This window comes from Fringilla coelebs (assembly GCF_963513975.1).
Source record: "Fringilla coelebs genome assembly, chromosome: 3".
In the NCBI taxonomy this organism is placed as follows: domain Eukaryota; kingdom Metazoa; phylum Chordata; class Aves; order Passeriformes; family Fringillidae; genus Fringilla; species Fringilla coelebs.
This window is the reverse complement of record NC_140030.1, coordinates 71,185,430-71,212,750: the sequence shown is the minus strand read 5'-3', so window position 1 is coordinate 71,212,750 and position 27,321 is coordinate 71,185,430. Positions and strand designations below refer to the sequence as shown.

General features: G+C 41.8%; 1 protein-coding gene across 1 annotated transcript in view; it reads right to left on the bottom strand.

Moving 5' to 3' along the window:
- PCNX2 (pecanex 2) overlaps positions 1–23,485 on the bottom strand; it is a gene marked incomplete at its 3' end in the record, with an annotated part of 150,843 nt that extends 127,358 nt beyond the window's left edge. Inside the window, 9 exon segments of the mRNA XM_084203543.1 lie at positions 812–957; positions 1,126–1,269; positions 2,183–2,244; positions 2,246–2,310; positions 10,029–11,318; positions 12,180–12,216; positions 14,554–14,668; positions 17,109–17,314; positions 23,324–23,485. Coding sequence (XP_084059669.1) covers positions 812–957; positions 1,126–1,269; positions 2,183–2,244; positions 2,246–2,310; positions 10,029–11,318; positions 12,180–12,216; positions 14,554–14,668; positions 17,109–17,314; positions 23,324–23,476 — 2,218 coding nt within the window. The 5' untranslated portion in view covers positions 23,477–23,485.
- Positions 23,486–27,321: the final 3,836 nt, after the last annotated feature.

Genomic DNA, 27,321 nt, shown 5'->3' with positions numbered 1-27,321 from the left:
ACAGCTCCTCCCTTTTTGCAGAGGCAGCACAAAGCCAAGGGTGGGTGCTGGCTGACCCAGAGGCTGCGTCACCTGCCCCACCGGCAGCTGCTGCCCTGCTGGCCACAGCAGGGCCAGGAGGAACAGGCAGAAAACCGAAGTATCTCCAGGATCACAGACCCAGCACATAAGCAATCACTCCATGCTGGTTTTGAAGGTAACTTTAAAGGAAATAGGGTTTTTGGGACAGCTGTCTTTCAGAGGCATGAGCCACTCCCTCACAGGGCACTAAACAGGGCTCAAACCCATCCTCCAGCTTCAGACTCCAAGAGCAGCTTCAGAGCAGTGGCATCCCAACTATATGCATGGGGCAAGACTAGCTCACTCACTGATTTTCTTTAAAGGAGTAGCAGCTCACAACTCCAAATACAACAAGCACCTCCATACCAAGAGGTCAGTATGAGCCAGCTGAAGAACAAAACTGTAAAAAGGAGTCGTATTTTGCCCAGCCAGGTCAGTGCAAAACTTCTAGTCAGGCAGAAAATGCCAGGGGTTCTTCTGATGGGACAGAAGTTGTCTTCTGGCCTAGCCAGCATCTTTTGAGGATGATGTTTGGAAGATAAACTTCAGTCACTGTGTAAGGTCCAGGTCTGTGATGGTCACTGGTGGATTTGGAAAACTCTATTTATTGTTCACCTGACTTTAAATTACTTCCCCACACACAGAGAAAAACATGGAACCAGTACCAGACAAGAGAAATATCCTTCCAGGACATCTGAAGTGTTCAGAAATTTCCTCATGCATTGCAATTATCCCAACTAGATAAACTCACCATTTTCATCTATGAACACGTGCATGGCATCCACGGAGAGCTCATCCTGCACAGACGCCTCAGGTCCACTTATTACTTGCAAGACAGAACTGTCTTGCTGAGAAGTTACCCGGTAGATTATCTGCCTTTGCCTGCTGCCCTGGTAACTTGACACAAAAATGTTTCAAAACTACTATGAGGAACTTTTTTCTTGTTCTCAATAAAACAAAAAGAAAGAGAGGTTAATTAAAAGTTTATGTCATTTCTACTCAGTGAAACAAAACAGCTTACATCATATCTTTGAAGTACAAAATTGTAAAGTAAACTGGCCTTACAGTGCTGCAAATTTGGCAGACTCTGGTAGCACCGGACTAGTACTAGCACGATCTTGGCTTTGTACATCTGATCTTTCCTGTTTAGGAAGTTGCTCACAGTGCTTTTCTGTTCCCACCATTTCTTCTTTTCTCTCCGTCATCTGGCTATCTGGAAAACAGGGCAGTGAAGTGGAGCCACTCTCCACAGATGACTTTCAAGAGTTTTGTTTGTTAACTACCGAACAAGAGCATCCAAAAGTGAAAATCTAAAACGCCACAGTATTTTCTAGCTTTATGGAAAGCACTACCATTACTTAAAACAATACAATCACAAATCTGAATGAGGAGGTACTCTGACCCTTATGAATGGGCTGTTTCGAGAACACACTGTGTGAAGTAGAGGACAAACAAGAGAGAATTTCTGCTTTGCTTCTCCTATTGTTTCAGAGGGAAGCAATCTATTCCTAATCTAGAATGTTAAGAGGCTGCTTCCCTGGGGGCTCTAATTGTTTCCCAAACTGTGTATGCTGGCAGTGGAAAAGCAGAAGCACTGGCCCATTCCCTTTTTACAGAAGGGAAAGCAGCACCTTCAAAGGAAATAGAGCTCTTGGACAGGAAAGCGGATAGCTGCCTAATCTCTCTTCCCCACTGGCCACACTACTGGTGCAGGACAAAGAGCAAACTGGCAAAACAATTTGACAGCAGATTATCCTATGCTTAGAAAATACAGAACCATAGATTTAAAAATACACATGATGTATTTCTCCAATTTCTACTACTTTGAGTACCAATTATATTTATATTGCCTCTCTACACATGAATGTAATTTTTTCATATATATATGTGTGTACAAAATATTCATGGTGAATAGTGAAACATTTTTCAACTGTGCTTTGTTTATAAACCAAAACAATTACCTGTTAGGGTTTTGAAGTGCAACTAAAACAGTGATTTCATCAGCACCCTGTGCAGTTGTGCAATTAAATGCTTTAAATGGAAAAAAGTGGTGTTTGTTGGAGATGCCTCAGTAAATCCTGTAGTTTTTTGCACCAAGCAAAGTGTACTGAAACATACTTACCCAGACTTCTTGCAATACCTGCTGTTGTTGAAACATCTCAGATCAAGGAAAAAAAGACTGAAATTTCACCCCACTGAAAATTCCATATCTTAAACCATATTTCTCATCAATATAATTACCATCCTCACCTGTAAGAATCACCAGTCAAGAAACAGTGGTGTCATATCTAAGTTGGTTTAAGGATTAAAGAGAATGAAGGCTTATAAAGAGATATTTTCCTTTTATAAGGTCAGCTGATAAAACTGAAAAAAGATTTTGCATATGCAGACCTTTCAGATCATCTGTCTTGTTTTCCTTGAACTGTATCAGCTGATCTACCAACACATTATTTCTATAAACAAACCTACCTTCGTGAGCTAAAACATCTCTACAGCAGTTTCAATTCACAGGACAAAGCCCCCTCACGCCCTAAAGCCTGAGCTATAAATATTGTAAATACAACAAAGCAAGCACAAGTTTGGTGTAGGGAAATACTTTGTTGTGCATGGAGGCAAAATTCAACAGGTCTTCCAGGTCTATTTTATTCTATCTTGGGGGAAAAAAAAAAAAGGCAATTACGGGAAGAGACAACAATTTTTTCCTCTCCTAGTAAAGACTTAAACTCCAGTTTAAGCAGAAACTGTGTCATTACTGAAGCACCCCCTTAATGATGTAACCATACCTGTGGGCGGTGATGGAGCCACAGATACCTAATCAAAATGACCCTCCTAAAGGCTTGGACTGTTCAAGCTGAAAGAATAATTGATAGAGATCAGAAACTGTGGTTTAAATAACCTAATTGGTCCCATAGTGCCCCAAACCAGCTTTAGGGCTGGAACAATTAAAAAGATCTTTTTAAATCTGATTATCTAGTGGTTTCAGAATATGCTTCTCTCTTTTCCATTCCAAACCACAAGTCTTGCAGACTTCTTTTTCCTGCTGTGGTAAAGAGGCATAATAACAAAAACCTAAACATACTGCTTCTTACAGGCTTTATATGCCAATCAGACAATACCATGGTGATGAGTACTTCCAGCACTGTAAAAGTGGTCCATGATGGCTTTCTGACTGGTTTTCAAGATTATTACTCTTCTTCTTCCAGGTGACTTACACCTCCAGTATTTAAATGAAGATAGAGGTGTCTAGACTAGGAGTGCCCAGCCAGAGTACGCAATCGGCTCTACGTCACCAAATGCTCCCTGCAAGAAATTGTGCTGGCAAAGCTCAAACACCAGGAAAAACTTTTCCCAAGTGCAAGAGCAGACTAAAGAGGACAACATGGCAGTGTACTTGCACTTTTCCCTGTGCTGTTTACCCTTATCCACTGCTCCACACGTCTCCAGGTCATGCACAGCTGTGCTCACAGTAGTATCAAGATCAGACCTAGGCTCTGCAATAACCACATAATTTATCTGGAAATTATATGCCACATGACTCAGACATGTGAGGTGTAACTATCAGGACTCATGGCCAAATCAGTCTTGGGCTAGGGTGATTCAGAAGAGTCCTGTATAAACAGCCAAGTTTTGGTCTGTACAGCATTTTCATAATTTGACGTAAGACACAAGCTTAAGTTACCACGGTAAAATACTTATGAAAAGGAACAATTCTTACAGGTCCCATACATAAGATACTTTCAGTAAACATTTTTTCTGCCCTAACAACTTTTATCAGCCTATCAACATTACTTACAAGTATGCCATCCCAGTGCTGACAAATGGACCCCTAATTTTAAAGCGGTTACAGTACCATATTTTCTTTTGCCATGCAGGTTTTTCACTTGTAGAACAGATATTAAGTATCCCAGATCATCTTTGTAGACAAACCCTTGTTCTATTCTAGGAGGAGGCTGTGAACAATTTTACAGCTGAAATGAAACAGCCTTTGTACATATGTTAATACAGTGAGTCCAGAGGAGGACCACCGATATAGTCAGAGGAATGGAACCTCTCTCCTGCAAGGAAAGGGTGGGAGAGTTGGCTGAGATTTCAGCCTAGAGAAAGCTCCAGGCAGACCTAATTGCAGCCTTTCAGTACCTTAAGAGAAACCACAAGAAATCTGAAGAGGGACTTTTTACAAGAATGTGTAATGATAGAACAAGGAGGAACATCTTTCAACTGGTTTAGATTGGATATTTGAAAGGAATTCTTCACTTTGAGGGTGGTGAGGAAGTGGTACAGCTGGCCCTGAGAAGTTACAGATGCCTCATTCCTGGAAGTGTTCAAGGCCAGGCTGGACAGGGCTCTGAGCAACCTGGTCTAATGAAAGGCATCCCTGCCCAAGGAGAGGGGGGGGGGGGGGGGGGGTGTGTTGAACTAGGTGATATCTATTAAGGTCTCTTCCAACCTAAACCATTCTTTAATTCTGTGATACAGTAATCCTGACAACCAACTATCAGCATATCTCAACCTTAAAGTTGCCTTATTATTAGGTAATTATAATTAAATTTTATTATTCTGTAACTTTCCTCCAAAACATTTTTACTATTTGTGGCCCCTTACTGGAGTCTTCCAAACCTTCTTCCTCATCTTTTACTTACATATCCCTATCCTGACCTTCATAGCTGACTCCTGTAGAACAAAATGCCATTGCTGTCATAATTTTAAACACCATCTGGTTTGAAACCTGGGCAGGCAAAATTAAGCTAATTAAGCCTGTCTCTCTTCTGTTCATTAATTGTTTTACTACAGAATCCACTTCCTTCAACAACATTATGCTCTGAAAGAGAAATTTTAACTTTAAAATGTATTTGCTGCCTGTTCAGCCACAAAGAAATTATTTCAAATCACTCTATGCTTTTGTTAGTACCAGCATGAAACCAAGGTTCTACAAGCTGTAAACTGTGCCATTCATACATGTGGATTATAAACCCTAAGAACAGCCCTAATCCTTTCTCCACCAAGTGCTTTAGCAGAAACATCTAGCTTTTGCACCTTCTTCTTAACCCAAATTTGCCTATTATGCCACAAATACATTAAAAGAAAAAACTGACATTTGAGCTGGTCATCCGCCAAACAACGGGAGTGCCCAGGGAACACCACACCATCCAATAATTGCTACAAGAGTTCAGCATGGACACTGAAGCAGCACGTGGCATTATCCATTAATAAGGATTGCCACATTAATCTTGAAGCAACAGGAAAAACTAGCAATAGGCATTGTACCTGCTACAGGAAGTGACTTGCTTGAAGCAATCTCCTGTGTCAGCAGCAGAGCTAGGAATTAGTAGCCTAATCACAATACCTACTAATTATATCAGAACACAGACCTCTGAAATAACCTCTTTTTTTTTTTTTGCAGATGTCAGACTGGCATCTACATACATTCTACTACCTCTTCAACTTAAAGACTGAAATTTTAAAATTTTAGCCTGTCAAGCCTTACACATTGAGCATCAGATTCAGAGTTCTGTACACACCAGTTCCTCCACATCCAAAGAGGTGCACCACATGACATGCGTTCCCTCTCTGACACAAGAGTCAGGGGTGATACACAGCTGCTCCAAGAGATGAGCTAGCACCAGGCAGGGCTTTATTTCCTAGGTGCCACCCACCTGCCAGCAAAATCACTTACTGTCACTTCCCACTACTACTGTCAACTGCACCAGTGACTCAATGCACAAGATCCCTCTTCCCCCTGACTACATGGCATGTGACAGTCCTCTTTCCCACATGCAAGAGAAGAAAAAAAAAAAAGTCTAAAAATACCCACAGGAGTATGTTTTAGTTTTTTATAGGAGAAGGGTAATTGCTTGGGATCCAGAACAACTCACTCGAGGTTGTGGTTTGTGCACTGCCCAGAATGATGAGTACTTTTTCTAAAAAGAGCCTGCAAAACATCTAAATTCGGGCCATGCAGCCCTGGTTTAGTTTCTCCTGCACCGGTCCCCACCACTCCCATGGTAGGCTTTGCTCCCTGGGAGAGAATACTGCCTGTCCTAGATTACAAGCCAGCTGTGCCAAAGGGGACCTACAGGAGGTTTTGCCCTGCATAAGTCTGATGCACAACTGCTCTTACCTGGTTCAAGACACGTCAGAGGGACCTAAAGCAGCCAATAAACCCAGATTTTCTTACACCTCTCAGAAACTGAAAAAAATATGCAGTTGCCCTACAACACACTTTCATCATGTGGGTGGTATAAGTGTGATTCAAAACTGAAAGGACTCTGGTCTGAAAGTCAGTTTTAGCAACAGTGTCAGCGGTATTTTCTCACAATATAGAAGAGGTGGAGTGGCTATAGAACAGCTCTTAGAGCTTTTATATCCTGTATTTAAACAGGTTAAATCTGGCACCCTTAGAAGCGTAAAGAAAGGCTTTCATTTTCTCATACTGCCTTTTACCAAGCTGTCTACTGGCAAAGGCTTATGTGGTCAGGATGGTAACTCTTCTATTTCCACAGAACACCCAAGTTCCGTGAGGGACCACCCATAACAAAGACCCATCCATGACATTCGCTCACCTGCCAGACAGTTCTGATGGGCACATTTCCCCACCTTCCACAAATTATGCAAATTATCAGCTTTCTTTCGCACAGCTCTGAATATCCAGCTTCCCAGGAATTTGCCAAGTTTTTTACATTGCCTAATAAAAAATCTTTCTGGGGTACATTTCATGCTCATTTGAATCAGATATCTATTGCTAACTTTTGCCAATTAGACAGTGTGCAAGGTTAAAAGAACAAAAACCAAACAGAGCCAACCTCCTCCCTCAAAACAACTGGTGCATAGCTTGACTCTGTATTCCCACACACACTCTTCTTAACAACCACTCTAATGTGGGAATAATGTTTATTCAGATCTGTTCCAAGATACTATATTATTAAGGCATATTTGCAATTGCAAGGCTGTAAACAAATTAAAGGCTTTCTCATTCCTAAAATTCAGTCTTGCAAAGGGGAAGATCCCAGTAATGACAGTAATTTATTTTAACAAACAGCACGTTCTGACTAGGCTGAAAAACAAAGCCTACTTGCCCTTAAAAATAACTGCCTTTGAACTACCTCTCCCAACCTCATGGAGTTCAGATTGAATCTCCTTTTTCCCACAGCACCAATTCAAGGTGCAGAATCCACAGCTGCCATCCCTGCTCATGCGGGGCACCTCCTTTCCAGTCCCTCTTCTGTTTCTGGATGACACTTGCTGAGCCCACACTGCAAACAGAGACACTAAATTACACAGGTATGCAGCTCAACTTCACTATCTCACAGAAGTACAGACTTCAGAAAATAGAAATAGGAAAATTTAGAATAGGAATTAGGAAGAAATTTTTTACTGTGAAGGCGGTGAGGCACCAAAAAAGGTTGCCCAGACCAGCTGTGGATGTCCCCATTCCTAGAAGTGTTCAAGGCCAGGCTGGATGGGGCTTTGAACATCCTGGCCTAGTGGAAGGTGTCCCTGTCCTTGGCAAGGGTTTGGAACTAAGTGATGTTTAAGGTTTCTTCCAAACAAAACCATTCTGTGATTCTTTGAAATTCAGTTCAAGTTGATAAATGAGAGCTTGGTATGAGGGAAGAGCAGAATTCTTCTGTTCCCTCATTATCTTGTATAAGAATCTTGTTCGCCAGCTCTAAAGCACAATAACTACACACACATTAATAAGTTTTGGGGTTGGAGTTTGGGTTTTGTTCTCACTGTGGAATCTGAGTCTGACTTATTCTGATCACCCATTACTTTCTTTCATGCAGCAACGTTGCCTGTTTATATTATCTGAGGGTACTTGTCTGAAAAGCCTTTCTAAATTAGCTGCACTTTCTCTTTTTAAATTTTCATTTAAATTTACCTCTAAAATTCTCTTTACAAGCTAAGTCACATAACTCAGAAGTACAGTTTTTGGGCAAACACTCCTTTTCATGGCTGAGGATCAGAGAAAAAAAATAATCACAATCTGCTTGGTGCACCTCTCACGTTGCTGTGTGCTGTTGTGCAGGTAGGTGACTCTGCACCCCAGGAATCCAGCAGGGCTCAGCAGGCTCAGGTGACAAGCAGGGCTTGCTCAGCACTTGTCTTGGGCAACCAGAGCACAGACTGGAGCCAGCAGGGCAGGCTGATAAACTTGATAGAGAAGGACAGAAACTGCAGTGAAGAATAAACAGCCTGAGAAGGCGGGAGAGATGGGTAAGATACACCAGAAGAGAGGCGGCAGGTCTAGGAAAAGCAAAACTTATTTCTCCTGCACTAATCCGTCTCTCAGTTCATCAGAAGGAATTGAGGGGAGGGCAAGTGCAGGAGAAGTGAATGCAAGCTGTGGGGAAGCAACAGCTTTAGGTGGGCTCAATAGAGTGGAAAAGCCTAAACCAGCAACAGTGTGGATTGCTAGGAAGAACAGAAGGAAAGAAGAGAGCACCAATATGAAGACAAAGAGGTGGCACAGGAGGGGAGTGCCTAAACTGGGAAGGGATGACTGAGGAAGAAAAGGCACAGAACTAGAAAAATGGAAGAAAAAATGGACCCAGGTGAAAGATGGAATGAGATGGGGTTGTAATACATTGCATAGGACAGACTTAGAGAAAGAGTGAAAGGTAAATGGAATCTAAAAGAAAATGACACATTGAGAAGATAAATCCACTTATTTTTTTAACAAGATAAAAGCACACATTTCACAATAGTTTTTAAAAACCTTTTAGGTCAGTTGGGCATTTTACATGTAATGGAAGGTTCTTCCAGGAGCAAGCTAGTAGAACAGGAAGGAGCAGACAAATAGCAGTGCCAAGCCGTTCTTCTAGGGTACCATGAATTTTCTTACATTCCATGCAAACTAAGTATTGAGACTGCATCCTCTTAGGCTTTCTTAAAAGAGCTTATTATAGGATCTAAGGTAAACCAAACATTTTGGAGAAGGGGAAGATACAGGTTGCCTTATTTCCCTTTGACTCAGACCTTCTAAACTGATTGCACTGATCACTTGGGGAAGTACCCCAAGACTGCATGTGCCTTCACTGCACTGTATTTCACATCCTCATTACATGGCCCTACTAATTTTGGTGGAGGGCTGCTGGAGACACTACAAACAACAGTCCATCCCAACAGAGAAGGGTCACAGAGTCCAGTGACAGCAATGACAATGCTGATTAAAACCAGAAATTTCTATACAAGAGCTATAAATTGTAGTGCATAGAGATTTTTAAATTAGCTGACTGATTTTGTTTTAAATAAATGTGCTCTTAATTAAATGGAAAATTGCACGGGAAAATACTATTTTTCATTAAAACACTGGGGGCCTTCACTGAAAACAGCCATCAAATTTTCATCCTTAAAATGCAAATATTTTAACTTTAAGTGACTGAAAATCAGAACTCTCCCCTATTGAGAACTCTTACTTTTCTTTTTTTTTTTTTTTTTAATTATAAGCCAAGCCACAACCATGCAGGAAATTAAGAAATATATGTATGTGTGCACACACGTGTGAGCTAGAAGTTGAACCATCTCCAGTGACAATTCCAGCTTTCATCCTTAGAGGCACACAGACAACTCCTCAACATGCACCTGGTAAGATGTGCAAGGGCAGGTGTAATGCTACAGCTATACACATTTTTGCATACTTCTGGTATTCCAACAATCCAGGCACACTATTTTAGTACAGAATATTAAATAAATAGTGGATCCCTACTAAGCTTATCACTAGTTTCCTAGAGGAAGAAAAACAGTTTTCTTCAAAAAGATAAAAATATTTTAAAACTGCAGCTGACACTATCACACACTTTCACTAAACCTCTTTGTCCCACCGAGTCCAGCCCTACCCTGGCCCTATCAGCAAAACCAGTCTTCCTCTGGGAATTTGCCTTAGAGCAGCTTAGCTGGATATCTGCAGTAAGTAATCAAACTCTTCACAACATCTTTATTCCAAAAGAATTGTAATCCATGCATAATACCTCCAACAAGCCCATTTTCCTTTGTTGTCTCCATTTTGATAGAGGATTGATTAGATGTCTTCATCTTTGAGGTATTAATAGATTCCAAGAGGGAGACAAATTCTAGAAAGTTAGATTCATTGGGCATCTGACCTTCTTTAGCTTCTAGATCTGATTTAGAGGTTGGTAAGGTCTTTTCTTTGTCAGATACCTCCACAAAATTCTTACTTAAAAGCACATCTGTTCCACTGTCTACACTCAACACCCGCATGTGCCTCTTTTCATGAGCAGTTCTGCAGGACTGCGGGTCTAGGTTCTGCAAGTCTTCCTTAGAACTTAAATCCACAGTCTGGACATTTTCCAAAGCATTTTCCTGATTTGGATCTGAACAAGTGTTAGTTTCTAGAGGTGTATTTGCTGGGTTGCTGAGCTCCTTTACTGCATCACCAGATTCATAGCCAGAGCATTGGTTGGACGACAGCTCTGCCCTCAACATTTCTGGAGTTCTGTCACTTTCACTAACTTCTGAGCAAGGCTTAGCTTTACTGTCATCAGACAGGTCAAAGGTGATAACAGGGATTCTGAGCTGGTCATTAGTTTGCTGACTTGACCAGCCTGCTCTAACTACACCAGAGTCAAGGGCTGAGCTTGTTCTCTCACTTTCCAGGGCCTGTAAGTGGACAGAGCCTGGCAGGTCACTAAGGGTGGTGTTAGGTGTAGTACTCATTGTGATGACAATTTTAATGGGCTCACACAGCTGGTCTCCAGGAAGAGAATTGTCCACAACGGCAACAGCAGTCTCACTGTCTGAGCAATCAAGGTCCTCATGGCTATTACCAGCATTGCAAGAGCTTTCCATCTGCTCGTGCTCTTTGGTTGCAATAGCATTGCACTGTGGGCAGCTATTGGTAAAGCCTGTCTGCGGTGATCCATCTGGAAATTTATCTCTTTTGTAGCTTTTAGGATTACTGAAATGGTCTGAAATAACTGAATTTTCACTGTCCCATGGCTCTGAAGAAACTCCAGTCCTTAAAATATCACCTTGTGATGAAGAAATATTGGAAAAGTTTTTAGCTACGTCTCTGTCCACGAGAATATCTTGGGATCCATGGTGGCCACAAGGCTGTCCATTCAATCCTTTTTCATTTATTCCATCACCAGGAAATGTTTCCATAGCAGCTGGTTTTGTTGCTATTGTTGATGTGGTGGCACCTGAACCAGAGGTGGTAGAAACAGGTAATATATCTGCTTTGATACAGGGTGAGGTAGATGAAACTGGTGGTGTAGCCTGATCTTCTAGTACCAAAACACCTAAAAAAAACCATTTAGGCATTAGGTCTCACATGAACATTAAGCATTTTTAAAGTATGATCTTTAACCAATGAAACCTGATTCAGAGCAGATCAAAGGAAGCACAGATGATGCAGCTTATTAAAGCAGTTTTAAAGCAAGGAGGGTTTTTGGTGGCTGCATATGAAATACTATAAAAGCAAGATAGAATTCTTCCAAGTCAGGACAAGACTGCAGCATGTCTATTTAAATAGTGAAAACAGCTGAAGAAATAGCTATTTTCAAAATCAAAATGTTTTACAGAACTATCCCCACTTAGGGAGAGGTGAAAGAAAGAATAAGCCAATGCTGTATGTTTGCTACATCACTTTCTGCAATTCCTAAATGGTCACACAGGATATGGTGATCAGCCTTAACAAAAACAAAACAAGATTTAAAATATTAAGGCATCTCAAGTGAGATGGAAGTGTAGGTAAAGTAAGGTGTACTGGAATATACAACACAGAGCTAAAGGTTGACAATCACAACAGAAGTTTACAGCCACATGTTCAAGGATGCAATCCAAGTGTTAAGTTCCTAGTGCAATGCTTTACAGAAGCTCAGAGCTTCCTAAGAATGTGGGGCAAGGCTCCTTCACCTCCCTCTATCAAAATGGGGAGAGCTATTTGCACACCCCTCGAAGGGTTGTGTCCCAAAAAGCTTGGCTGACAGTTGAGAAAGCTTAGTCTATTAGAATACCCTTGAAATTTAGTCCTGGCTCTTCAACTCAGACCCTAATAGAAGGCACAACAGAACCTGCCATGGGGTCCTCTGTGCCATTACTTTTTGTGCCAAGCAATGATTAAACAACAGCTTAGGGGATTTATAAAGCTTTTAAAATACCTCTAAGATCTTCAATAGTTTCCCGTGTTGGCAGGTCCTAAAAAACGAAAAGAAACACACAAAATTAACATTGTCATTTAATAAATTCTGCTGGGGAAAAAAAAAAATCTATCAATGAAGCTATCAATAGCTATCTAACCAAAGGTCAATTACAGCATTGGTAAGCTGCTTAAAATCAATGAAATTTGAACATGTACCTTGCACAAAATGCAAGGGGTGGGTGAGGGAGATGGTTATAGAACAGTCATGCTCCAAATTGCATCACTGAAATTGTGTGTGATGTTTGGGGAGGGGAAAGAAAAGCAAAATGTTCTTTAAAAAAATTTTGCAGAGCCTAATCCAGATACACTTTTTTTTAAAATCAGTAAGGAATAGAATGTGTTCATCTGTTCCACTTATCCAGCTGTGTGTTTCCAAAGCACTAGAATGAAAAGTTTGGCCTCTAGCATTGGTTTCCATTTCCATTTCTCAATAGAAAACTAGAGGACAGAGCCATTAAATTAATATAGAATCATTTAGATTCCAAGAAATCTTTGAAGGTCATTTAGTCCAAATCCCCTCTGCCATACACACACACTCAAAGGAGATACAGTTTGAGCAGGTTGCTCAGGGTCATCTCCAACAGAGCTTTGAAAATCTCCAAAGAAGGAGATTTCACAACTTCTCTGGAAAACCTCTTCCAGTATTTGACCACTCACTTTGTAGGGGGAAAAACAAAACCAACACACGAACCACCAAAAACCAAAACAACTCCACATAAAAGACATTAAATGTAATTAATTGATCAAACTGTAGCTTTCCATGCCTGCAACTGTTTCTTATCCTGCCACTGGGCACCTCTGAGAAGAGAGTGCTCAACCTGCTGTGTAACTTACTATTAGAAAACGGAAGACAGCAGTAAGCTCTACTTGTATGGTTATAAAAGAGTTTAGCCTTCTAAAGGCTGAAACATCCCATCTGCCTGTCCTCATACATCACGTTCCTCTATCACCTTGTTTGTGTCTGCTGGATTCTCACCAGCAGGTCAATGTGCATGGGAACTAACTGGGGAGCTCAAAGCTAAACACAACACCCCAGAGGAGTACTTCAGGAGTTGAAATTCAACAGCCCAAGTGCATAATTAGGAACAAGACATTGAAAAAAATTACTGTGGCTCTCTTCTGACTGACAGGCACCAAAACCAAGAGGAAATTATTATTATTTTCTGAAATTTCATGGTGGTATCCTGGCAGCAAGAACAGGAGACTTGGTTTGACAAGACCTAACCTACATGTTTGGAAGCAGGAGACTAGGATGAGATCCCAGGAAGGCATAGGTTTGCAGAATGGACAAATACCAGAATACTGGAGAGTAGGACAGAAACAACGTAAAAATATTTTACCTCATTAAAAAAAAACCAAACAAAAAAAACCCCAAAAACTATTAATGTCTCTGAAGCACACCGATGCTACAAAAAGGTAAAAACACTCCAGGAAATGAAGAAATAGTTCTGACTGAGATCAGGATTTGAATAATTTGTAGTAAATAGGGATAAAGGGTGGGTGTGGAGGAATATGAAGACAGAATGAAGTATCAAAGAGCCATTTATTCAGAAATCACTAACCATCCTCTGCACTGACTGAGGCAGGAGTCCTGTAGAAAAAAATAGCATGGTATCACATAATTAAAGATGTTATTCCAGTATGCGAGGGGAGTAGCTTAAGATTACACAGACAGTGTTATTCTGTTTCTGAATTTTTTCAAAATTTCTTCAACTTATCATGAGTGTTTCCTATTTTTTTCTTTAATAACATTTACATACATTACCTTCATAACTTCATATACCTTTGATTTATTAAGCACAGCCACTGGCATTGAGTGCACATACAGGTACTTTTAACCTCCTCTAGACATCCCCTTGATTTAAATGGCTTTTATGCTTCCTTTAAATACTGAAGAGATGTTTTTGGTTCATTTTATAAGCATAAGTCTAGTTACACAAAACCAGATTATTAATGCTCCAGGAGCAGATCCTTTCAGAGGCAACAAAATAATGCTGACTGCATTAGCCTCTCCCTCCTGTTCAAAGCAGCCCCAAAAAGCTAGTTGCTCTTGGCAAGATTTACAAAGGCCACTTGCTATGTGTAGAGCAGAGAGAGCCCTCCTAAGAGTGCAGCATTATGTATGACAGTTTCAGCTCTGCAAAGCCAAACCTTTAGGACAAGGCTGACAGGCAGCAGTAGCATACCCAGTAGATGCATTCCCAGGGAATGACCCTTCCTGCTTGGAGCAGGCCTGTCCTACAAGCAATGAGCACCTGGCACCACAGAACTATGTGTGGAGAGCTGTGGAGTGATGGAGGTGAGGACACTGCTGGAGGAGTGCACATACTAACCGTGGCTCCAGGGGAGTCCTGCGAGTGCGGGGCCTGCACTCTGGAACTGTCAGGAATTGTCTGGGTAGAGCCGTTTGGGCTGCTCTCACCGACGGCGGGATCCCCCGAGTGATGGCTGCAGGAGAAGCACACACAAGATAAAACAATGCTTCTCACCACAGGGCATCACAGAGAGCTCTGGGAAGTAGCTCACGAATAAGAACACAACGGGAAGGTGTAGCACAGCACAATGAAGTAACAGCACTTCTTTCCCCTCCAATGATAAAAGCACAGGGCTGTAAAAATACTGTAACACCTTTCTGCACTTCCTTCCTCACCAAGACAACTTGATAAAACCTAAAGAATAAAAACCCCTCAATGTAAAACAATTATGGTGTCTTCAGAACTGGAGCTATGAGAAATACAATGACATCTCTTCAACCGCCCTATGCATATATAATGCCATTTAGCCTGCCTGACACACAAACAGATTTATTGGCACAAAAGGCAATTTGGGGCTTTTCCTTAGACATATGACAATCAAAAGCTATTCCTTTCACAATTTTTGCTTTGTAAGTCCTGGAGTATGTAAGCTTTATCCAACTGCCTGTTCATCTGGAAAGTTCCCATAAAACACCTACTTGAAATACAACACAGAGAGGACTAATATCGACATTAGACCAGAATATAAAGTTTTTGCTCTGGTCTAGGCAAAGTAAATCTACAGCCATTACTAATTTCACGTATTCTAAGGCAATTTATTGATCAGTTCCTTTGTTGATGCACTAAACTATCCACAAACTCCTTTTACACATATGTCCTACTAGCTTTTCCATGGATATAAGCAGGTATTTTCGGACAAGGTTTAATATCAAAAACCTAAAAATATTCTCTTTCTCAGATATAACACAACAAAAATTCAGTTGAACAAAAGAACACCAAAAATTTTTTAAAAACCAGAAAAATACCACAATGAAATGTTGAAAAGCATGAGGTTGGGCTTTTCTATTTGTTCATGGGGTTGTTTTTTTCATGAAAAATTTATTTTTAAAATTCTAAAGTTGTATATAAGCAATAACATTATTTATCTGGGGGGTCTCTTCCCACAATATTTTTTTTTCAGTTAACTGGTTTCAAAAACTGCTCAACCAATCTGCCAACTATGAAGGCCTGTTTAAAAAATTCTGTCATCCATCCAGTCAAAATAATATTAAGATCTTTATTTTCTGACCAAGTACTAATTAATGGATTGTTGTGCATACACAAATCAACCTGGGAGGAACAGTAACATGACTTAATATGCAACTTTTAACTTATTCTACCTTTACTTCTCAGCCAAAATAGTCTGAAAGGCATAACCCCATCTAAAATAAACATGTTATATGGGTAATGACACACAGAGCCATTTCTCACGAGTCTCAATGCAGGCAGACCTTGACTGTCCCAGCAACATCACTGTCAAGAGTGAAGCACAGAGATGCATGTGTAAAGACACAGAAGAGCAGAAGCATAGAGGAACACAAACTATCTTGATACCACTTAGCTGGCACAGAGTTAGCAGTAGCAACTGCAAATGCATCAAAAAAAGTTCTTCTATACAGAGCTCTCTGTTGAAGCTTGACTGGTAGTTTTAACAAAGCTACTCAATTTAAGCTTGCTTTGGACATTTCTATACTTCTGTCTCTTTTAGATGTACCTTATTTCAGCATTTTTCACATATGTCATAACACTTGCTATCACTGAAAGCCACTTGCCAGCTTCATTTGTCTGTATGACTCAAGCTTGAAAAACCAGCAGGAAGAGTTTATTATTTATTCTGAAAAGTGTATAGTGGAACATTCTACCAATACACAAATCTGGAAAATGTAGGTACTAGTCTTCATCTCACTACTGTTTTTACCTTCAATACCATCACAGCCTAGAAGCAGCCTTATTGATTATATGCAGCAAAGACTAATAGTACTTGGCTCCTCGGCAGAGAAGCTACAACTGCCTACCAAATGCTCCTTAGAAATAAAAGCAGTGCTAGCTTTCCTTATGAACAGGACCACAAAGGCATCACAATTATCACAACAAAACATAAGGGGGAAAAGCAACTTATGCATCTAGGTATGATCTGAGAGGGAAGTTATTGAAAGCACATAAAGGCAACAAGAGGTTGCCTTGTCTTCCAAAGCCAAGATATTAAAGCATTTTCTTTACCAACAGGTGCCTGCCACTTCCTTGCCACTTCCCAGCAGGTAAGAACAGTAGGAAGAGAAAGGAGCAGTTTCTCCCAGAAAACTTCTGCCACATTTTCTTCAGGATCTGTTAGCACCTCCAGTACATATCTCCTCTACCACCTTCACGGTGCCCAGCTGCTGCCCAACCTCTGAAGCAGGCGCCGCTCTGCCTGCTGCACCACAAGAACATTTCAGCTACCCAGCTGAAAAGCACTAAGCAAGTTTTTGAAAGTGTCATTCTTTATATAGCTGTAAGGAGTATTCTTGCTTTCAACAGACATTTCTGCTGCGCAGGACCATGGTGCAAACTCACCCATTTTACAGAATGTGCCAGCGATGCAAGGAAAACCTTACCTACAATTTGAGGACTCAACCGCTTCTCCTTTTTGAACCTCTGTATCTTTACATTGCCTTCCATTTTTTCTTGAGAGCTTTTGTTGAATTACTTCGCCTTTGTCAAACATAAGGTGTAAACGGTAGCTGATCACCTTTATTACCGTGAAGAAAACTGTCACCGAGCTGCAGTACACAAAAACTGTCACTGCATTTGCTGGAAAAGCCTACAGAAAGAAATAATGAGGACACACAATGATAACAGTTAGCTTTGAGAAAATGCAGTTAAAACTTTTAAATACAATATATATATACTGAGTTCCACTCCCAGAAAAGGTTTAAGTGTTTCTTCAAGTTTCAAACCATTTCTTCTTTTTATTAGCTGCAGATATCATTTATTATCAAAATCAGAAAAATGTCACTATTGAAAACATTATAAAGTTTTTTAAAATACTGCAGTCCCATGTTAATGCAGCTGCAGCCTTTCCTAAACTATGAATTCATAAAAATATAAGCACAAAATGAAACATGAGTTATCTATAAACACAAAACCTTTAGAAAAATTCTGTCATCTTACTCTATATGTCAGTTATGACTCAATAGCAGAACACTGTAGTTTGATGTCCATTTTCTAATGCCTCACAACATGTTCCCAAATACCTTAACCACTGAGGAATTTTAAATAATTAGTCAGGACTAGTCAAAACAAATGAATAAAAACACAGTTAGAGAGGCATCCTGTCCCGGCTGACGTTCAAGGAGCAAGCAATTGGCTATGTGGTGCTTAGTTGCCAGCTGGGGTTAAGCTATGACACAACCTCTTTGAATTCTTTTTCTAAAGTACATAATTGTTAATTTGCCGCTGTCTGTGATCTGTTTGATGATCTGTGATGAGCACCACAGCTCTTAGTCATTAAAATTAATTACAGTTCAACTATAGTCTGTAAAGTTCTTTCACAGACATGACAGACTAACAACTTTTTTATATAGAAATACTTCCTTACAGTAAAGAGCAAATCATACCAATGGACATTTGCAGTCATAATTGAAGTACCAAAGTCTTTACTGCTATAGTCATGGAACATGCTTATGTATTGTCATTACACAGCTGCAGTCTCACAGTGAGTTTAATCTCTCTTAAAGTTTCAGGGGTTTTATGTAAACAGAGATTTACTACATTCTCCCACAAGAACAATGACAAAAAACCCCAAGCAATACACAAAAACAAAAAAGGTTTCCAATACTCAGGACTTGCTAAAAGCCTGCTGAAGGTAATTTTTAATAATTGTCTTTACTTTGGGACTAAATCAATCATTCTTTCAAATTCATAAATAAATCACACCCACCACACAGATAAAGGGAAGGGAACAAGGCATGCTTATTTCATGTCGAGAACAAGTCACCACATTTATCTGGATGTTGAAATTAATATGTTGAATCATTTCTGTGTTGTGACAAGCAAGTGGGATGCAATTCTGATGCTACTTTTGGCTCACGGGGACTTCATACCATCAAGATGTACACGTGAAAATTTTCAGGTGAATCCTTTTTAATGACTATTCTGATTCAGATACAAAGAATCTGTTGCACAATAGTGGAGGAGCTATTTAGGACATACTTACTACCAATGATCCCTAATAACACAGACACAACTTTCTACAAGTTGAGGCTTAAGTGTGGTAAGAGTACTTCATGGCGCTGTGTAAATACTGACTCCCAGCACACCCTTCAGTTATTTAGTGAACTCGGGCCAGAGAGAGGATCCATTTGTAAGGTCATGTTCTCAGGGTATAAGGCTTAGTAGATGAGGTTGAAGAGCTTGAGGTTAAAGTTTTTGTGGTTTATGACTAATGTTTTCACAAAACGAGTAAGAAATTGCTTGGTTTCACAAAGAGCAGCAGCCAATTATCTGTAACGACTGTTTAAGAGAGATTTGTTCACCTTCCAAGGAATCTCTTCAACTATACACTAAAAGGCACAGATCAACCACTCATTATTAAATAACAATTCAGAATGGCCCACTAAGAAAAGAAGTGCTTTACAGGTGACATTCATAAAGCTTAATAAATATTATATGAATAATGTCAAGAGGACACAACAAAAATAGATTTCCAGTAGCACAGCCTATGCGTGCAGAGAGCACACCACAAGAGAGACTCAAAGGAAGCTCCTAGATTTTTGTATGGAAAACAGGGCCAGTTTTAGCAAATGCTGAGTGCAGCATGTGCTCATCCCTGCCTTGTGACCAGACCTACCGGAGCTGTGCCCTGAGCCAGCCCATGGTCTCTGTGTTTTAGTGTGCTCACCACACCAAGACACCAACAGCATCTTGTGCATCTTTAATACTCTGAACCTTGGGGCAGGCTGAGTACTACAAGCCAGCAGGTTGCTCTCTGTCCACATGAGGAATTAGGAGAAAGATGATAATGGAAAGCCCTTCATTCTCTGAATCAGGCCTCTTGCATAAGGTACCAGTGTCATATGACTGCAGTTGGTGTTCCCAGGGGCAGACAGGTGAAAGCTATAAAATCCATGCTAAGGAGGAACTAAGTTACAGACCACTGAGGAATTAGATGATAGAGTCACTTTTGATGCACTATAGTTATAATTAGCCTGTTTTTTTATCAAAATGAGGTTTTATAATCGCACCGTGTGTCTGTGTATTCACCATCTCCCTCCATCCCCTCAGTTGAAAGGTAGCCAAAGAATTAAAAAGTTATTCAGCAAACTTTAAGAGAATCCACCCCACTGGGGAAGGTCACAGCAGCACACCTCCTCCATTAATGAGAGGAGCCCACACAGTTCTCTGACCTTTTGATGCCACCCCAGTGACAGGAAAAGCTTCAATTGAGTTGACATCTTATTAGAAGCTATGAAAAAAAAAAATCCACAAATACAAATTCATTAGAAAGCAGGCTTCATGACTTCCCACAGGTTTCTATGGAAGCTGTAGCCCTAGTTTTCTTCATTCTTTCATCCCATTAAAAACTCTACCATAATGTACTTTTTGTTCTCCAGTAGCTTCTGTTGTTGTACTCTGCACCAGCATAGTGTGGGGTCACAGCCAAAAATGCAGGCTGGTGTGCCCCAAATGTGACCCAACTTACTGCTGCAAATGCAACAGGGTTGACATCACCACCTAAGGAGCACTTTTGCTTGCGGCTTCTGCCTGCCCAGAGATTGCTCTCAGAAGACCAGCCACGTTCTCCTTCACGTGTCTCCTGGCATAATTTGAGTAGCACAAACGTGGAGGTGACTGAGATATGCACATAAAGGTATGTAACCTTTGAACAAAATACCACGCCTTGTCAATTGGGCTGAATGATAAAGGGTGCTTAGACCCTGATACATCCCACCCATTGCTTGAGCCCCTGAGGCATCTAGAGCAAGACAGGGCTGCACCTGGGCCTCACTGTCTCGCTGTGCTACAGAACACAAATGAGGGACCACTACCACACAAATGTTCAGTCAACCACTACCATCAGAGATATGCGTGGGAGATATGCCACTGGGGCCAAAGATCCATGTTTATCTGTTAATAAAGGTGAATCAAATACTAAGAGATGTCCATCACACAATATAAAATATGGGAAAGCAGGTAGCAAATAAATTTCCAGGGGTGTGCACTGAGTTCTAAGTGTGTCCTCCCACACAATAAATACAGCCTGTAACAGGGTAGCCTATCTTTCTGCTGAGGAGATATACGTATCCTTAACTTTTACAGAGAGATAGAGTGGGGTAAAAGGCAGCCAAGTGGGACTGGAAGCAGCTGACACACTGCTAGTTTTATCACAGTTTACCTCTGAGTAATTTATGTGCCCACACCCTTATACTGCCATGTTGTACTTCTCCTATCACAGCATGATTTGAAGATCTAGTCAGTGAGAAGTAACAACCCTGTAAGTTCAAGGGTTCCCTGTCCAACAAAAGGCAGGAAACATTCAGTAGGTTGTTTTGGGGAGTCACACAAACACAGTGCACATTCTCTTGCAGCTTGTAAAATAAGCTATAGTACAAGTATTTCCCAAAGTCGCATCTCTAGGTCACTGGTGTTTAACTGGGGCTGAATACTAAAGAGTTATCACTATTTTCATGCGCAAAACAGCCAGGGATCCTCAACTGTTTGGTGGAATAAGATAACTTTAATTCTTAATATACTATGAAAGTTGATATGGTAGAGTTAGAAGAGATTTCATTGTAATTTTGAAAGTTGATTTGAACAGCAATGATGCTCCAAATATCCAATGTACATTTTTAATGTTTAAATGATTAAAAAAATAAAGTAATGGAAACACAGAGCTGCATTTTCAGGGGCGGGGAAAGCTAATAAAGGAATCCTTAGTACCAAAGTAAGCTATGCTGAATAAGCTAGAGAAAGAAATTCTCAATCCACACAACAGAAACAACTTGATACTTTAAGCTTCTCAATGCTACCGTCAGCACGCCTCTGCTGAGCCACTGTGAAAAAACTAAAAACAGATGGATGAGTTTTGCCATTTGATTCAAATCAGACTGTTTCAGAGAGATTTCCTGACTTCAACAAAAGACTATCCCAAGCAAAAGAGAAATTTAAAAAGTAGTACTCTGATCTGTTTTCATTTTGCCATTTCAAGAAACATCACTGACTGCTTCAGCTGAATCCAAAACATTGGTGTCAAGTATGTAACATAAATATCACCCCAAACATTACTGAATATTATAAACAAAATTTCTTATAAACCAAAACAAAACTTTTCTATAAAAAGCAGGTTCAAGTTTCTAAGCGACAAGAATAGATCTCTTGCATAAAGTTTACAAAGCCTTAGAAACAAGCCACTTGAAAGCAAGAAAATGGGTAAGAACATAATTACTGTCAGGCAGTCATCATAATAAACACATTATTCTTATCAAGGACAAAGAATTCCCATAGCAATATGTTAGCTCAAGAACACAAGTCCTGCATTTAACCAGATGATTCATCAGAAAGTCAGTCAGTCTGCAGAAAAAGTAAGTCCATCTAGACAGGCAAAGACGATGCCCAAGAGAGTTCACTAGATAAATTACATTTTCTCCCCTTTAAAAAATGACTTCTAGCTTAGCTCTGACCTCAGTCCAGTGTTCTTTTGTGCAACCCCCAGACCTTCTTCAGTTCAGAACTTTCCCATAAGGAATCCTTCCAGATACATACTTCTTTCAACTAAAAAAAGTTAGCCTTCAATTTTTTTTTTCCTTTTTAATCACACTTATGGCTTAGACAGCAAATCCTACAATGCAAGCCAATCCTACAACTTGCTAGTTTGCATAGGAAATATGCAATCAATCAGAAGAAAGCACATTGTTATTCTGGTTCATTAACTCCATGAGCCATTCTTACAGGAATTCACTGCAATCCATGCCACAAAAGCCAATACCAATTCACGCTTAAAAATACAAGATTTGCTTTCCACTGGGATTGCAAGAGGATTCATAAATGCTCTTTGCTTTTGATAATCAGGCCCATATCTGAACATGTAGGGTGAAGAAACCTATTTAGAAGTTGAGAATTTAGTTGAGTCACTCCAGGAACCAAATGGATGGAAACTGCTTCTAACGGAAGTAATATTACCCTATAATCACTGAAGGACGCACCAAAATAGATCCGATGATCCAGCATACTTTAAGCTTTTCCCACACAGTAGGAAAGCACACAAAAACAAGAGCAAAAGTTTCAAGCTTTTCAGGAAAATAAATCCTAAAGTCCAGCAAACAAACTCTAGTCATTATTCACTTGCAAAGTTTAAATTTCAGCACAAAGGGAGCTGCATGTCACAAAAAGCCATGTGATTCACCAGTGACATTCAGCAAGGCGTATTAATTACATGGTATCTGGATTTTTCCATTTATTTACCCTTCTCAGCGGGTAAGACTGGATCAAACTTTAAAAAAACAAAACCAAAACACCTGTCTCCAAAAGAGATTTTTGAACAAACGTCCCCACGGTCATTCAGCACTTGCAGAGGCCAGCGCTGCACCTCTCCTCAACTCCTTCGGCAGGGCTAAGTGTCCGGCCCCTGCCTAGCGCAGCCGGCGGATTCACCCCGTTAACCTTTAGACACAAACCCCTCAGGTAAAGCCCAGAATGCCCAATATTTAAACCCCCGGAGGGCAGCTTACAGCCGGCTGAGCGCACACGCCCTCGCCGCTGCCGCCTGCGGGCCGGGCCCCGCGGCTCCCACCCCGGCCCCCGCTGCCGCCCGCCCCCAGCCAGCCCCTCTCACCAGGTGCAGGGCCATGGGCAGCGTCAGCAGGAACAGCCACAGATAGAGGTGGCAGCTGTTGGTGAAGGCGCCCTGCTCCGGGTCGTGGTACCAGCCCCCGGTCAGCGCCGCCCACACGCCCTGCCCCACCAGCCGCGCCGCCGGCGACACCATGGCCGCCCCCCGCCGCCGCCACCGCCGCCCCTCAGCCGCCCGCCGCCGCCGCCGCCATGCCGGGCGCCCGCGGATTCTCCCATGGTGCCCCGCGACGCCGAGCATCCCGCCCGCCCCACCCCGGGCGCCGCCGCCGCCGCCGGGAGGGCGCCGTCACGGGCCGCCCCCCGCCGGGCACCGCGCCCGCTCTGCCCCGCCGCGGGGCCGGGGCCGCCGCCCCACCGGGGTCCGCACCCGGCTGCCGGGAGCGGCGGCAGCGCTCGGAGGCCGCGGGGCGGAGCGGGGCCGGGCCGAGCCGCGGCGGAGGGGGGGCGGCTCTGGCGCGGGGGTGTCCGTCACGGCCGCGTCCCGCCCCGGGCACCGCGAGGTGCGCTCACAGGTGCAAAAAAAGAGCGGCACAGGGGCAGCCCCGGCGGCCGCCAGCTGGGCTGCGCGCCTCGCCGGCCACTCCCCCACCGCCGGGTTCTCACTGATCCTGCCCGATACATCACGAGTTTCCGATCTGCGAGCTCTGCCCAACTTCAGTGTCACCCGTTCTGCGTTGACTTGAGATGTGTTTTGGGCGGGATGGAGGGAAATTCCTCAAAAAAACCCATTCGGATTCTTTCAAAAATGGGTTTAGGGAAAAACCCAGTCTGCCTTCGTTGAAGATTTTCAAGCAGCTGACCTGAACTAGCGGAGTGAGGAGGTAGGGGCGGGTTGGAGGACGCATAGGCGAAGTGGGGGAGAGGGGGGCTGAAAAGGCGATGGAGCTGAGTGCAAGCCTTGGGCAGGGGAAACTAAAGTCAGTGATAAATGAGGCATAAGGATACCAGGTATATTCTTATGGGACGCCCCCAAAGGAAGGGGTATAAGGTTGTGAACACCAGGGCTGACCTCACACGATGCTCACCACCTCCCATCCCCGAACATCAGAAAATAGCGGCGAAATTAAATTTCAAGTGTCTCGCCGGCCCCTTTTAGGGATTGTTCCACATGTATGGACCTTTATTACAGTCAATTTTGTGAAGTATGCATGTATGTAATGGATACATATATCATCTTGCACATCACCAAATTTACGCTACTTCAATTGTTCCTGATTGTGGCTATAGTTTCACAGACCAAACATGGCATCTGCTGTGCTTTGTGTGGATTTTTTTTTTTTTTTTGAGGTAAGAGACCACAGATGCTATTATAGTAATTGTGAGCTCATGAACCACATACCTCAGCTTTCTTCCTGATGTTGCAGGCGATGTGGCCATGTTGCATGCTAGTTTTGGCCTGATGAGAGGGCTCACAGTCCTGTGAACAAGTGGTTGGGAGCAGGGGAAAAATGGCATTGTCTCCCTCAGCAGCACTGCCACCATTAGATGCCTAAGGATTTACAGCCTTGGGGCTTGAGTACTTCTTCAGTGTGACCTCGGTGAGCAGCAAAGTTACCTGAGCTGTTCCTGAGCTGTATGAAGGAGGCGCAGTCCTGGCTGTGCCTCATGTGATACTCCTGTAAACACATCTTGCCCACACTTCTGCCTTGTTGAGTGAACTTCTTTTTATCCTTTGCAGGTTCTTTTCAAAGATGACAAAGTTTATTAAACCAATTGTAATAATTGAATCAAGTTCAATATGCAGCTAAGAATAATGTTTTTGATGCATGATAACTAAAAATGTTGTTTCAGAAACTACTGAAGTAATTTTCCCACAGGCAGACTAGCAAATAATTTTGTTTACATGCGCAGCTCCAAAACAGAAAGGTGGGTAAACTAGGGTGCAAATAGAAAGGTTCTTCAAAACATCCTCTCTTCTGTTTTTTGAGATCTCTAACTCATGTAGGTTAAAATGTGTAAGGCCTAGATAATGCAGACTGCAACTGATAGTAGGCTAACTCGTTGTCCTGGTTTTGGCTGGGATAGAGTCAGTTTTCTTCTCGGTAGCTAGTACAGTGCCGTGTTTTGGATTCCATATGAGAATACTGTTGGTAACACGATGATATTTTGGTTGTTGCTACGTCATGTTTGTCTTAAATCTTTTTATGTCTCCTGTCCTGCCAATGAGGTGGTACAAAAAAGAAAAACTGGGAGGGAGTATGGACAGGTAACTGAAACTGCCCAAAGGGATATTCTAGACCATCATGCTTAGTATATAAAGTAGGGGGGAAAGAGGGGGACATTTGGAGTGATAGTAGCTTAGTTACTTGTCTTCCTAAGTAACTATTATGATAGTGATGGGGCCCTGATCTCCTGGGGGTGGCTGAACACCTGCCTGCCCATGGAAAGTGGTGAATTAATTCCTTGTTTTGCTTTGCTTGTGAGTGTGGCTTTCCTTTCCCTATTAAACTGTCTTATCTCAACCCACAAGTTTTCTCATTTTTACTCTTCTGATTCTCTCCTCAATCCTGCTGGTGGGGGAGTGAGTGCCTGCATGGGGCTTGGCTGCTGACTGGGGTTAAACCAGGACACTTGTCCACACATCACTCACATCTTTCAACTCTGCCTCATCTTTGGAAAACAACACCAAGTATTTTTTTGACATAAGGATACTTGCAGTTCGGAAGGGTTCCTTTAATTTCCGGGTCAGGATATGTGTTCTGGACATAACACAGATGCACAGTATTGTAGCTACACAGTTGCAGGAGTGCCAAAGATGAAAAAAGGGACCTCTTTTCTCAACAGAGATGCCAGAGAGGGTTTGAGCCGTCTGTACGCCGCTCTTTTAACCGGCAACTCCACTAGATGGTGCCGTCAGGAAAGTTAAGGGCACTTTACACTGTTTTGGGCCACAATATTTCCATTATTTGAACTCCTAGGAACAACAACTATACACCAATATCCTGGAGTGCTGGGTGCTGAAGAAACACTGAACAAAGTCTAACCTGACTGCAGTGATTGCTAGTGGATAGTGGCACTTCAGAAAGCAAATTTTGGAATAATAGCTCTAGATAAATATTTAAACATTTCACTGTACTGCAACCAATACCTTGTCTGACCCAAAACATTCCACACTTAATTAGTTCCTGCAGATTCTTTTAGATAACAAAGTACAAGGTGGAATTTGTGTGGCAGAACGCTTGTATTACAACATACTTTATGGCTTTTATAATAAGGCAAATATGCAGATAAGGGAAAGGCTTGTAATTACCTCTCTGAATAGCTGCAAGGCAATGTTATATTAAAGGAAATGGGAGAAGACTTGATAGACATGCTGGTTCTGCATTCTTTCTTTTTGGTTAATGTGGTTCAGTAAGTCACTTTAGCATAATTTTATTTTTGCATTGTGTATAACTATAAATATAGTGGGATAAACAAGAATTTATTGCATACTGTAATTTTATTTTTTAAATTACTGTCTTTTATGTTCAAACCTTAATTCTGTGGTATCCAGCTGCAAATTTTGTGTTTATGTAGAGATGTACAGTGCTCTGAATGCAGGTTTTTGTGCAAAACATTGAGTGTTCATCGCACCAGGTTATTCAACTCAGCAGTATAGTTTTACACCTTTCCCGAGCCTTTAGTGTCCTCCTCAGGGCCTCTGCTGGCAGCAGCCACATCCATAACCACAGGACCCACAGCACAGTGATTGGCTCCTGGCATGAAAACTCATTTCCTTCCACTTTGAACCACTGTTTCCCACCACGCTGGCGAGACGGGAGGGCGTCCCCAGCCCACACGCTTCCCTCCAACTTCCAAGGAAACGACAGCTGTAGTTTAGAAAGTGATACGATTTTTCCACTTAAATCCAGGAGAATCTTTACCCAGAAATAGCACATACACAGCATTTGCTATTTTCAGGCAACCTCTTAATTGAAAGGATTGTGTGATCTCACCACACAGGGCTGGGACTCTCTCAGCCCCTGCATGGACAGGGTG